This window comes from Acipenser ruthenus, chromosome 1 (assembly GCF_902713425.1).
Source record: "Acipenser ruthenus chromosome 1, fAciRut3.2 maternal haplotype, whole genome shotgun sequence".
Lineage (NCBI taxonomy): Eukaryota > Metazoa > Chordata > Actinopteri > Acipenseriformes > Acipenseridae > Acipenser > Acipenser ruthenus.
Genome location: NC_081189.1, coordinates 104551572 through 104566416, shown reverse-complemented (window position 1 = coordinate 104566416; position 14845 = coordinate 104551572). Strand labels below are relative to the sequence as shown.

General features: G+C 37.4%; 1 protein-coding gene across 4 annotated transcripts in view; it reads left to right on the top strand.

Annotated features, from left to right (window-relative positions):
• Positions 1-14586, top strand: part of LOC117420687 (serine/threonine-protein phosphatase 2A 55 kDa regulatory subunit B gamma isoform) — a 117781-nt gene extending 103195 nt beyond the window's left edge. For all 4 annotated transcript variants that reach the window (XM_034034219.3, XM_059032998.1, XM_034034220.3 and 1 more), the window contains 2 exons: positions 1510-1601; positions 11551-14586. In XM_034034219.3, the coding sequence (XP_033890110.1) occupies positions 1510-1601; positions 11551-11842 (384 nt within the window). In that variant the 3' untranslated portion in view covers positions 11843-14586. The remainder of the gene's footprint in view (positions 1-1509; positions 1602-11550) is intronic.
• Positions 14587-14845: the final 259 nt, after the last annotated feature.

The following is a 14845-nucleotide window of genomic DNA, read 5'->3' as shown; positions in this document are numbered from 1 at the left end:
ATTGTGAAGGTCATGAACAGAAAACAAATACCGGCTTTCAGCCTCCCTCGCATACAGACGTTCATCATTCTATAACAGTATATTCTTTACTACACTTGGATGCTGGCATATTCCTCTGAGAGTTATACCACTTACAGTACACTGCACTTTGCTTTAACCACTTTTGTCCATGCCATTATGAGTTATACTGCATTTGGATCTGCTTTAGCATCATTTCTACTGTGCTATTTTGCAATTTACCAATTGCTTTCATTGTTAAATAATGCAGTAAGTATTTATGACTTCTGCTATACATACTAATCTAACTCTTAACAAAAAATGCACTTAATGCAGCTACAGCTTTGTTTTGAGACTTTTGTCCAGCAATTTCAAATAAAAATCTTAAACCTTCTCAGCATAACCAGATATTTTAACATTTAGATCAATGTACTCTGCAGCTACCTGTTCCATTGGGATATTTTTAATAGAGCAAATAAGGATTTCTGAAACAAAAACTTAACAGCTTTGCATCTAATATTAATAAAATCCTGTGAAAATCATGAAAGTATGTACAGTATTAATCATAATTTGGCGTTTGCCTATCAAAATCTTGTTGAGGTCGATAAGGTTTCCAGTTTTGTGTTTTTGCATTGCTGAGTGCATGTTGTTGCACAGGCAGCTGCAAATGAGCGTTTTTTAGCAGTGGGAATTGAAACACTTTCATTAAATTATACCCTTCTGTTCTGCACAAATAAAAGAAGGTTCACGGGGGTGCTTCAAGGTTACAGGGCACGGCTGGATAGTGTTCTCAAGGGCCTTTAAGAGATGCAGAGGTCTCCCCTACCATTATATCCGTCAGTCTGTCATTTTGTCATTAGGGAAATTGTGCAAGCCAGCCTTGAAAAAGCTGTGCTCAACTAATATAAACAGGATTCTACGGGATGAACATGATGCTCCCTCCTTCATAATAAGAGAGATGTAGAAAAAATAGACTATAAGTTGAGATATTTGTATTAAAGAACAGGTAATAAGTGTGCTAGACTAATGAATGAAATAAGAAATCTACTACTGGTGCTGTAGAATAGTCTTTGTATATGAATTTATTTAAATTGTGTTTTACCAATAAACTTTCTGACATGTGCATCCCATATAAATGCAAGGAAGTCCCAATGACAACCATACACATTATTGAAAGGGTTACTGCTTGTTATGCATCTCTGTGAGCGGGAGACTTGTATGATTTTGTAAATCAATTGTTGCCACCATTTTAGATGCCAACTTTATATTTTTTGGTTATTAAACTCCTTGGGCCTAATCTAATGAACCCCTTCACTTTGGCCCAAGGTGGCTGCAAAACATGTCCAACAAATCTAAATTAACAAATGCAAGAGAGAAATCATCTACAGTACCAGAACTGTCTAACCATTGGTAAACAGTTTTTTTTTATTATTATTATTATTCTATTTTAAGGCTGAAAGCTGTGTAACAACCTGTAAAGTATACTAACATGAAGACATTCATCTTTTCTAGGTTCATGATTACCTCCGGAGCAAGCTTTGTTCTTTGTATGAGAATGACTGCATCTTTGACAAGTTTGAATGTGCTTGGAATGGTACAGATAGGTAAGTCATATGATCATTATAAAATAATAGCATTTGATTATAAACAAATCAGTTGCATGGCATGATATGCTGTATGATACTGAATTAAATAAGACACATCCGTTAACACTGTGGCATTAACTTTGTCAGTCATCCAGAAGAAGTTTTTGTCAAACAGGCCAAGTTAATGCCTGTTGTAGAGAATATTTCTTTTTTTTTTTTTTTTTTTTTTTTTTACAAAATTGTAATTTTTGATTCTTAAAACTACATTAAGCTATTGTTCTTAAATAACTCGAAAAACGTAATACTGAGAAATAACAATATGCCTTCTGTTTGGGGAGGAAAATGCAACACAGTTGAATTTTGTATGTAAAAGTAGGAAATGTGTACAGTTAGATGCAAATAGTGGAATATCTTGAACATATGTAGAGCTCACATTAATACACCCCCTTCCTCAATAGAATGAACCCTATTTATGTACGTTTTCCTCTCTCTCTGTCTCATAATGGTCTCTTAAAGTAGGACCAAATCCTGTGTCAATTTGTGCAAACTGTAATTGTAAGAGGTATGAATAAATGTGCCCTCGTTTTAGCATTTTAGCAGCTGCGGGGCAGCCTTTTTCATATCCCTGGCTAAGTGAGAAGAGTTGTTCACTATACTTCACAGCTAAACCAATGTCCTTTTAAACCCACAGATTCTAGCATCCAATTACTGTGATTTCCCTTTGTTACACCAAGCCATTTTGCCATAAAGGGACAGCAGATATGTGGAGTGTGCTTTGAGAATGATGTGAAGGCCAGGGGATGTTCTATTACTGCTCTGCAACAACACAATGTTTTCAGTCGACCATCCAGATAACAAATCTAATCATGAATTTCCAAAGGGGACACTGACATTGGGAACAATTTATGTATTTGATAAAAGGGAAATCTCTCCATAAAACATATAGCAGCAGTGTGTGAGACAAGGCCATTGAGATTTGATAGTGTGTGTAGTTCAGGAGGGGTATACATTTTTCAATTTCTAATCTATTTAGGATATAGATGCATTCATATATGAATTCATATGTGAAAGCAAAGCAGTAGCGGGCCTTTTTTATGAGAAATGAAGCATGAATGACTAGTTTAATTATTTTACATCTGTAAGACACTACCATAAATAGAATATAGTTTTTACAGAAAATGAAATCGGTTTAGGCTACTGTACATTGAAGCATTACAAGGTCCATTTAAAATATAGAGTATAACCCAGCCATGGTTGCATTTCAAATGAATAGCAATTTGAAATATATGAAAGTATTTTCAAATTCATTGGAAAAGATATGCAGAAACTAGTTTCTAGCATGACCCTTCATTACTCTTAGTACAGGCAGCTGTAAGAAAGGCTCCTTATTGAATAAATGTATGCATGCTCAGACTTGAGTATGATTGATGCCAAGACACTAATTAAGATAGGATAAACACAATCTGAGAAGGAACACATCATGTCAGTGTACTTTGGGCAGATTTACAATCTGCACGTGACAGGATAATGTCAGGCCCAAGCTGTGGCAGGAAGGAGATTCTGAATGAGACTCGTGTGCACATTTATTTTTTTTTAAATTTAGTCGTTGCCAATTATTTTTTTAGGCTCAGCTCACCGCTACCACCCCTGACTCGGGAGGGCGAAGACGAACACATGCTGTCCTCCGAAGCGTGTGCCGTCAGCCGACCGCTTTTTTTCACACTGCGGACTCACCATGCAGCCACCCAAGAGCTACAGCGTCGGAGGACAACGCAGCTCTCGGGAGCTTACAGGCAAGCCCGCAGGCACCCGGCCAGGCTACAGGGGTCACTGGTGCGCGGTGAGCCGAGGACATCCTGGCCGACCTAACCCTCCCTCCCCCGGGCGATGCTCGGCCAATTCTGCGCCACCCCCTGGGAGCTCCCGTTCACGGTCGGCTGTGGAATAGCCTGGACTCGAACCGGTGACGTCTAGGCTATAGAGCGCATCCTGCACTCCATCCTTTACCGGATGCGCCACTCGGGAGCCCCTTGTGTGCACATTTATTAACAAACAAACACAGGAACAAATCAGCTGACCAGATACAAACAAAACGCGGTTTCGCACAATTACACTCGCCAAACTCCATCTCCCCACACAAAGGATTTCTCTTCCTTTTTATACATATGGCCATGCCCCGATTAGCACTCCGTTACCTAATTGGGGAATGGCCACACCTGTGATTGTTTGATAGGGACAGAATTAACCCCACCCCTGCCAATCTTACATTCCCACACACTATTCAAACAACAGGGCTTTTGCCCTGCCACGTGCACACAGACAGGGATGTGTAGGCAACATATATGATGCAATTCACTCCCAAAAGCTATTTTTTATTTACTTTATTTATTTTTTAGTAGATGGTAGTAGCGTAGGTGGTAAACTGGAATAGACTGGCAAACATATATGAATCTTTTTGGTTACCTTTGGTGCCTTTGTATTGCTTAGTCAGGGTTACCACCAGCTAGACTGGTGTGATTCAGTCAATGCTTGTCCAAGTCTAAATTAAACATTGAGGTCGGAAATGCAGTACATGGCCAATATCATCTAAACTACTCTTAATGCCATTATTCCGATTTCTATTCTAAATGCAACCTGCGCTGTCTTGGACGGTCGTATGTACTCACAGAATGTATGCTGCACTTGTACATGTAGCTATACACAAGATATTGATATTTATATAAGGACAATCAAGTTTATTGAGAGTATCTGAATCGCATACCTGAGATTTAGGTCCCAGTAGTCTGTTTGATACATGTAACCAATACTGATTCAAGTCCACTGGTAACACATGCCCTCCATCGAGCAGCAAAAACACATACTGTGTAGTAGACTGAGATTCTACATGGCACTATACAAATACGTTTAGTTTAAACTGAGATAGCACAAGCCTAATGAGTGAAAATCAAACTTGGTCAGTCAACCCAGATTTGTAAATATGTGATGACCCAGTCAATGGTGGCCACATAGACGGCCACATAGCCAAAACATTTATGAAGTAATTTCAATGCACTCTATCCCGGTACTGTACAATATACAATTCTTTTTTTTTTTTTTTTTTTTTTTCGGCAAACTGAGGCATTGTCCCTTTTTTGTCTACAAACATATTAGGTCATACTTCTCAGTTTCTCCAGGGAAGACTTAGGGAAACTTTTTAATGGAAACACTTAAGTAGAATTCAGACATATTGATTGTCAGACAGAAAGATCAAGCATTTTGTACCCGAGGAGATGCAAAGCAACATGGACAGGTTTGCCTATCATGAGAAATCACTTTTTGTAAGTAGGTGTATTTGATGCATTGCTGTAGGTTTCAAATAAATGCGCATATATATCTATATCTCCACACTGGAATGTGTTTATGTTTAAAGAAGATTGAAATGGTTTTCCACACAGCACCAGTGTCTGTCACTGTCAGACTTATTTTTTAAATCATCACTTCCCAACATCGATAAACACAGACGTATGTTTTTTCTTTTTTTTTTAAGAGCAAAGGGTTCAGGTAGGTCTAGATTTGAATGAAACATTTTACATTTGGTTGCAAAAGCAAAATGGACAGAGCAGCTTAGTCTTGATGAAAAGGAAAGCAGGGGTGGCAGATCAAACACTTTTTTGTCACATTGAGAAAAGTTTTATACATTTTACCCACTGAATGTGTGATTATCAATTTTAAATGAATCTCTATATTGGTGTAATGAAGTCCCAGCTGGTGTCTCCATAATCCTCAAACTATTCTCCTTGCTTTTGGTATGCTGAAATATGCACTCAGTTGTTGTCTTACCCTTGAATCTCCAGCCACTGTGCTTTGTTTTACTGCATAGCTCCGGCCCTCTTTTTACATGCTTTTACTAAGTCTGAGATCTTCATCCTTAAACAGACTACAACACATAGTTTGTGAGTTAGACCTACAGTAGTCATCTTGAAGCTAGTCTCACAAACATCATGTTCCAGCTGCCAGGCTCTTTAATTGCCCATTATACTACATACAATGGGTGGACCTTTTAATTTTGGTTATGCCTTCATCTGAAAGTAAAAAGTTAAATAGTTTAGGTATTTGTTTATCTTGGCCCCTAGTCATGAATAGCTTAGTACTGTGATATGCATTTCCAGAAGGTACAGCCTATACTAAATAACATTTTTTACAGTACTAATTCTGTTTAACATAAGAAATTGAGAACGGGACAAGGTTAATTGGCCAATCGGGATCTAATTCAATAGGGCTGAATCTAATTGTGTTTTAGTGATCTTAGTATTTTGTATGTTACTACTGTACTACACTTGGGAAGCTATTCCATCCATGCATTTATAACAGTCTAAAAACAACAACAACAAAAAATGTATTTTACTCTGCTCCCATTTGTATCCTCTCGTTCTATAGTTTGAAGTAATTTTTGTATGTCATTTGGGATTTTACAAGCTTCAGTGAAATCCCCTCTTGCTCGTCTTTAGGCTGTAGAGATAGAGTCCTAGGATTATCCTGCTTGCCCGTGTCTGTGACTTGTCAGTGCCTTGTCAAGTGCAACAGAACTGGACACAGTATGAAAACTGGTAATGAAACGTTTAGCTCTAGTGCAGCTTTTAGGTAATTGTGTGAGTACATTGACGAGGCTTTCCAAAAGAACAAACAAAATAAAGAAAAACATTGTAAATGTGACACATCTGCAACAATAAAAAGCTGGCTTCTGGTATATTTATCATCCACTGACAAGCACATAGGTGTGCAGTATTTCTAAGACCTATTGGTAAACCATGATGTGCTGAAGATGCAAAAATCTACATCAAAACAATACAAAAATGCTAGCCCTTAGCTTATAGATTATATAACTGACAGAAAACAGCTCACTTTGCTCTTTCTGTAAACTGCTGCAGTCACGGCTGCATGTTACTCAGTGGAATACACATTCATCAGTACGTCTGCGACAGAGGGACGTTTCTAACAATTGCTCCCCTTATAACCCCAGGGAGAAGAGTGAAAACATCCTTTAGTTTGTTCTAGAAAAACCACTAAAATCCGGCCATGAAATGGTACATGGTTCATCATGATGAAACTATTGATGCGCGTTAGGTTTGGGCAGCAATAAAATAAAATAGCAGTTGATATCTTTGCAGCCCAGCTGCTGCCTGATAAATATATAATACATTATATCACTGGAAGATGGATTTCATAGAGACCTAAAAACACTAAGGGGCCAAACCCCTACTTAAAATGACAATATTCACAACTTCGGTCCTAAGTGAATGTTCTGCATCGTGATGGGGTTCTAAAAATGTTAATTAACTCCAACCCAATGGGGTCGACCCGATCTAGATGGGGGCGTTTTTTGGGTTGGGGTCCTAACATATATACGAAAAGAAACTTAAACACAATATTTTCAAATTTATTTAAATTTATTTTTTGTCAATACAAACATGCTTTAGTGATGTGCAATGCTACAAAAACATGTACCAACTATTGTGACATTTTCATACTTTTTTTTTTTTGAACGACATCTTTTCAACAATATTAAAAAAAAAGTTAGTTAATTTCTGCAAATATAATTTGTGAAGGTTAAACATCTTCCATAGTAAATATGTCATATTTGGCCGCCACGTGTCAGTAAAATTGACATCTTATAGAGCCTTAATTTACAGTGGCACCAAAGTGATTCGGTTCCCTTTCATAACTCGAAATCGCCTTCGATCTCAATGGAGCCGGTATTGTTGAATAATAATAAACAGTAGAGTTGGCTGAATAAAAATGGATTTTCTGAGTCGTCGTCTTTTCTTTAAAATAAACATCTTGAATGTTAACCAAGGCCTAGTTCATTCCATTGGTGAAAGATCTGCCATTATTAATGAGTGCTTTTGTTCGACCTGCAGTTGTTTAAATGTTCGACCACAAATTTAGCGTGCATACAGTGCCCCGGAGCCAAATCCATGTGAAATGACACAGTCTTATTAAAAATAATTACTTCTCATAACATGTCTGAGCAGGCTCTAGTTTATCTGTCTTGGCAACCTCACGCTTTTGCTGTTGAAAAATCTTTATTTAGTTGCTCAGTGGCCCAAATTGTTCATAGTGAGTATAAATCATTAAGATCACTCTCAGAAGCCTAAATTAGCCCCCCCCCCCCCCCCCCCCAAAGGGCTGCATTGGACCTCTTTTAATATATGAATATTTGCTAGGATTAAGCAAGCACTGTTCCACAGAGGAAATGAATGCAGTATCTATGGCAATAAAAAGATGCTGGCCCATTTGGGAGCTGGGCAGAGGGGAGGCTGAGATAATGAATTCCATAACTTAAAACAGAGTCTCTTGTTTGTTTGTTTTTTGCATAACAACAAACAAGACCTCTGAATCATCTTTGCAGGTTATGTACAGTCGGAATTCAGTTTTCATAGATTATTAACTGTTAATGTCAAATTATGTAGGTTTTTAAAACAATATTAGGAGTATCAGAATTTGGATATATAAGAAGGAACCTGTGCTCCAGTGTTTGTACATGTTACATTGGATGTGGTGTAGTTTGCAGTGATCTATTTGTTCCTGTTTTTGATAGTTTGTTACACATTATGTGCTTAATCCCTATAGGAAAACAATCAAGATTTGTATACAAAACGAGATGTGCATTTTAATATTGTCTTATAAAAAATAAAAAAGTGGTAAAAAATACCTCAGATATATTAAAAACTCTCAATACATTACGAGCACACGTGCAGTCTTTTTAACATGCATTAGACTGCTCAGGATCTTTCAGCCAATCAGAGCGCACGCTTTGCCTCGGTTTTCAGCTCAGTCCATTCACCTGCTCCTGCCTATATTCCACCATGTGCAGACATTAGCCGTACTATAATCCTATAACATTGTATTTTTTTTCCACATTGGTAAGAGTGGTGATGACAAGTTATTATATGCAAATGCATTCAGAACTTGAGAGATTGAGTAGTGATTTCTAACTACTGTATACTGTGTGAAGTCAAAAGGCTTCCATGTGAAGAATAACAGGAGATTCCCTTTCAAGTACGACATGTAATCATTACCATATGGGTTTTTACCTGTTAAAGACCAGAAACCTGAATATTGATATACCAAAGCTGCTCAACAAGCCTGATGCAGTCGTGCCCTGCCCCCTAGCAGCGGTGTAATCCTAAATTCTAAAGTACCAGAATGCTAATTAAAATATAGATTTTTCTAAAACAGATGATACAAATTCCTGTTTTATTTGTACATTGAACTTGAGGTAACGTTCAGTAGGTAACGTGTGACTTTAAGGCTACTCCCCTTGATCAGTGCTGCCAGATTGGTGGTTTTCCAGCCAAATTTTGCTTGTTTTGAAAGCATCTAGCGGGTAAATGTTGTCTTTTGTGGTTTGGTTATTTTTTTGGCTACTTTTATCATGCATGTTTTTTTTCTATTCCTTTCAATTATGAAGTCATCACCAGTGCAGAACTTCAATCACCACAATGCCCTGTACAGTATATCACATCCTGTTTTTTCTGGAGCTCTGCATTCTGTAAAAATACAAATCACACAAACTCACCAATTTAAGAACTGTCAGTATCAGTACAATTAGAATTGTTTTTGAATGTGTTAAACACTATCTTCCGACTTGTTCTGGACAATTTAATTTTACACTACATTCTGAATACTGTAAAACAGGATTATTTTGCGGCAACTTAATTTCACTAATGGCCTTCAAGGTCTATTTTTGTTGCATAAATGTTTGCGCTTCTACTTTTAAAATACGGCACATGTATGAATAATATATTTCATGGCACATTAATTTTGCAGATTTTTAATAAACGCAAAATTAGCAAACATTTCTTGCTTGCAAAATTCTTGTTCAACAGTATCTTTTTTTTCTTGGACCTGCCACATTTGATCTCATCAGATAAAAAAAAAAGAGCTGTTCTGGTACTGTAAGTTGTGAGAAAAAAAACAAGCAATAGATACATAAATAAATAGTTTGGAACATTACTTACCATTTTTTTATTTTTTTTAATAAATGTGTAGCACTTACTTGCTTTTGTAATAATATATATTAAATCTTAAAAGCAGAGGAAGTTGTTTATTCCAAACCTGGATCTCTACACTGACCGATACCTAAATAGGCTTTAAACCTGTGTACTGTAGTACTGTAGTTTGTAATATGAGTCCTGAATGTCATTGCATCAGAAGGATGGCTGGCTGAAATCAGATGATTGTGCTGGAGATGTGTGGTGGACTCTTGACTCTGCAAACATTTAAACATTACACGCCAGTTATCAGAGTGTACCACTAAAACTGGTATATAGGGAACCGGTCCTAGAGGCTATTCAATGGAAAGACTAATTTGATTTCCACAAGAAAAATAGATCGCTTCATTGGTGCCCAGGCACCGAAATTAGACTGGTCGGGCACCATATACGCATTTTCATAACAAATCGGTTCATTCTTAAGTCAAGGTTCTGCCTATTAAAAAAAAGTACCGAAACCGTGTTCAAAAGTACTGCGCTCACAGATCTCTGTGCCATTTTTGCTTTCAAGACTGACCTAATCGGAGAACCTGGTTCAGAGAAGTATTTGTTGCTTCTGACTGTAATTTTTTTGCTAATTATTGTGTTTTTGTGATATTACATTATTTCTGTAATACTTTTTCTAATTATGCATATATTGTGCACTATAGCCTGTTGTTTGTTACTCCCACTGTGGCCTTGTGCCCCACGTGAAGCCAAGGATCCAGCAACATAAGTCGACTGACTTTGTGCTCTCCCCCAGGCTGCATAACTGCGGCTGGAGTTATTTTATTTCTCGTTTTGGCTTTTAGCTAAAATCCGAGACGTTTTATGTTATTTATGTAATTGTTTTATTACTGTGTTTTGTTGAGTTTTACAGAGACTACACGCAGCCCTGTCTGCAACATGGTCCTACAGCACAAACGTGTAGTGAGAGCAGCTGCTGGGCTCAGCAGCACTACGCAGGACCACGGTACTTGCTTCGGTTGTGGTTGCTTGCAATCTCTTCCACAGTATCTTGATGCCGTTTTGTGACATTACAAAGGCTTTTAGTACCAGTCTAACAAGCAGGCTTGCCTCAGTCTCGTGTGTGGTACTGACTGAGTGGTTTTGCCAGTGGCTTGTACAAGTCCCTGTACTTTGCTACCTGCGGGGACTGCGAACCGGTGGACCTGTACCAATACAGAGGTTACCGCACACGGCACACGCACACGGCAGCCTCTCGGCTTAGCCTTGTAGCATTCTAGTCATTCTACAATATTGCCCTTGCAACGGCTTTGGTACACTCACCCATTCGGTAATGGTTACATTTCGTACTTGAAGGGGAACGTTAGGTTATTATCATAACCCTGGTTACCTGAAATAGAAATGTAACCATTAACTTTCATTAACCATCCATGACTGCCACAGGCTTAAAGGAAAAATCACACCGAGATCTGTGAGACCATCTGTGCTAGGAGCTTTTCTATCTGAGGAAAGTAGCTTCTCTTCAGTTATAGTTGTCGGCCATAGACATGTGCATAACAGTAGATCAATGAAAGCATATTTTCTATGTTGGTGCCAGCAGCATCTATTAAACAGCTATTGTACTGTGAATCAGGTTTGTATTGCTGGCAATATAGAGGGGTTCATTAGATGAAAATGTAACTTGCTCCTTACTATTTATACCTAATGGAATGAAATGACACTCTGAGACCGGAATTACCTTGCCCTGACAGATACTCTCACGCTTGTTTTGTTTTTTTGTCAATGTTAGTCGATGCCAAAATATTTCAGATGTTTTTCACAGGACACTCATTTGAAGTATGCTTCAATGTTCCACAAGGACATTTGGTAGAAATCCCTCAGTGTCTTATGTTTGGTCTGTATGTCTGAATTAGTCTTTGGAGATTTTAACTTATTCTGCAATTAAAAAAAAAAAACCTGTTCACTTTTTTTTATTCCCCTCCCTGCAGTGTAATTATGACGGGCGCCTACAACAATTTCTTCAGGATGTTTGACCGCAACACGAAGCGAGATGTGACCCTGGAGGCCTCCCGGGAGAGCAGCAAGCCCAGAGCTGTGCTGAAGCCCCGGCGTGTCTGCACTGGAGGAAAGCGCAGGAAGGACGATATTAGCGTGGACAGCTTAGACTTTACCAAGAAGATCTTGCATACAGCCTGGCACCCGGCAGAGAACATAATTGCCATCGCAGCGACAAACAATCTGTACATATTTCAGGATAAAGTCAGCTCAGAGATGCATTAGGTATCTAAATGTGTGGATCATGTTCGGAATCTCTCTCTCTCTCTCTCTCTCTCTCTCTCTCTCTCTCTCCCTCTCTCCCTCTCTCTCTCTCCCTCTTCCTCTCTCTCTCTCCTGTCGTGCTCTGGTTTTTTGAGCACTGTACTGTACCTGCCGATAACCTTTCTCAAGGGTGTGTTATCGTTGTGTTGGAATTGTGGATTGTGGTTCATCACTAGTGTGTATTGCTATTGGTAGTTATGGGCTTTTTAAAGCCAACAGGGTTGTGCTGAACAGATGATATTGATGATAATGGTGACGATAATAATAATAATAATAATAATAATGTTACAAATAAATGCATCTTTTTCATGTTTGTGGTTATTGTTTTAAAGTCCTAGTCACAGCTCTTTTTAATGTCCTTAGTTTTTTTATTCTGTAAGTATAAGTTGACATTTTTTTTTTGTATATTTTGCTATCAAATGGCAGGGGCCCATATTTAATCACGCTTTGCACCAAAGTAAACTAGTCTAGGACAATTACCCTGGTGTGAATGAAGAACTCTTGCTGGTCTATTCACATCATAGTACATGATTCTGCATTGTATACAGTGGAACACAAAGCATGACAAACAGAAATTGAATATGGAAATCTTCAAAGTACTGTACACAGTACACAGTCACAGACTTTGTGTGGGAGTAAATATCAGTATGTAAATGCAAATCCAGTTTTAGTACTCTGAATATTTGAATTGAGAATCAGAAAAGCAGATGACCTTCATTTCAAAATAGTTGTATCGACCACAATTGCTCCTTAATGCAGCCTGTAAAGTTGTCTCTACATCTTTTAGGTACAGTATGTATGCAACAAAATCTGCACCTATTGCTGATGTTTTGAAATGGAGTGGAAAAAACAAAGAGTTAGTATTCACTATTTGGCCCTTCATTTACCAGTGTGCTTTCTACATTACATACTGTACCATCTTTATACGATGTTAACTGAACTAGGTTCTGCCTCCTCGTCTTCTTTTGTATCTGGGTGTGAAATGTGATCGTACTGATACTTTGAAATAAACAGTGGATGCAGCAAGATGAAAGGTACACAGCAGGATCTCCAAATCCCTTTTTTAGAGGCCTACTGACATCCTCTGAAGCATATCTACATTAACTGTTGTACGATGGAGAGAACCAACATCCTATCTTTAGTTAGACTACTGTATTAATATGTGTAGTCCAGCCTTTAGATTGCTGTATGCCAGTGCTCAACAGCTGCTAGAGAAATTGAAAGTCCCAAGATCAGTCTTGGAACATGCAGATTCCAGCTGCTATTATGGTATACAGTACCATTGTTTTCATAAAACGCCTAATTTATTAAAACTGATTAAAGTTTCCTTTGGTACTTTACATCCATTCCCATCTCCTTTAGGACAATTACCATCAGGCTTTTTTTTATTATATCATGACAATGCTGAGACATTAAAGTGTCTGCAATATCTCACAGGAAGAGGATTGTCTTAATGCAGGAGGTAACACATGTTGGTGCTGTATGGATTAAAGTGTGAATGTATGTCTTAGATACAAATGTATGTAAATGAAGTTTTTAAGCAGGAAGTAATGACACTAGTCTTAACAGTAAATGAACCGTAATTGAATATTCAACAGTAATATTGCACTCTTAACACACAGCCTTCACAAAAGCTTTTAAATAAGGCAAGATCAGTGGTTGTATTTTAAAGGTCAAAACACAATATTAAGACAGATAAGCCGTCCCACTTTGCAACAAGAACAATCGCAAGACGAAGCTGCATGATAGATCTGTTTTTAGACTTTTGGCTGCCTTTCTTTGACTCATAAGAACATGCTGTACAATGGCTTGGAGAATACACACTCAGCACAGACTACCATTAACCATTGATATACTTTTTGTGTTTTGAAACACAGAAGCATGTTTACCATTGTTCAGTATTACGATGTAAATTTGTAATGCCTAAAAATGTTGTAACAAGAAAAAAGAGAATGAGGAATGTTTATTAATACTGTACTCAAAAAAAATAAATAAATACAAAAGGGTGAATTTAACTATATGTATATATTGTTTATTGTCTTTACAGTAACCTAATGAGATTTTTTTTTCTGTAACAAAATGAAATACATTTTTAGGAATATGGTAAGTTGTACATAGCGCAAGACAGTACAATCATATTAAAACCATTGACCTTCATCCATGTGGTTTTGAAATATTTTGCCAATTAACTTAAATTTAAAAACGAACCTCCCTCAAGATTGCTTGAAGAGCTCCAGTATACACAATAAGATATAAAATGATTTCATAATCTGCACATGTGAATCATTGATGCTATTGCCAGATATAGTAGTGTAACTCCAGGCTGTGTCTTTAGTGTTACTCAAAGTAATATTACAACGTCCTGACCAGTTGCCTCCTTAATTTATGTTGCAACTTGTATTCTATGTGGTATTGTCCAAAATAAATTGGTATGCAGCAACTGCAATGTGGTGACTGGCAATGAGAGAATGAATTGTTCTCTCAGGTCTCAGACCTTTTCCCTTTTGTTATCCCATATAAAAGCTTGTAAAACCACTGATTTATGTTTGAAACTTTCTTCCTGTTTTTGTTCATGTTATTTTTTTTTTGTTTTTCTTTTTGTGTTTTGTTCTTGTAATTTTTAGTACAAAATCTGTCAAATAAAAGATTATAAATATGTTAATATGAGTTTTCAAATAAAGATTTCAACAAAATTGTATCCCACAGTTTTGAGGATGTGTAGCCCATTTATTTGTCTTAGTAAATGTAGATTTCAACTAAGAATAAAATTGTGCTGGGGTTTGTACAGACCCGGAAAAGACTGCAGTCCATTCCTGTTTGTGCTACGTTAGTTGATATAGGGTCCCAAATAGGAATATTTAGATTACAATTCAGTATTTGTCCATTTTGTGTGTTCTGCCATGGTCTTACAACACTACCTTAATTGACAAGATGTTGAGTGTCCCTATAAAAAAAAAAAGTGTT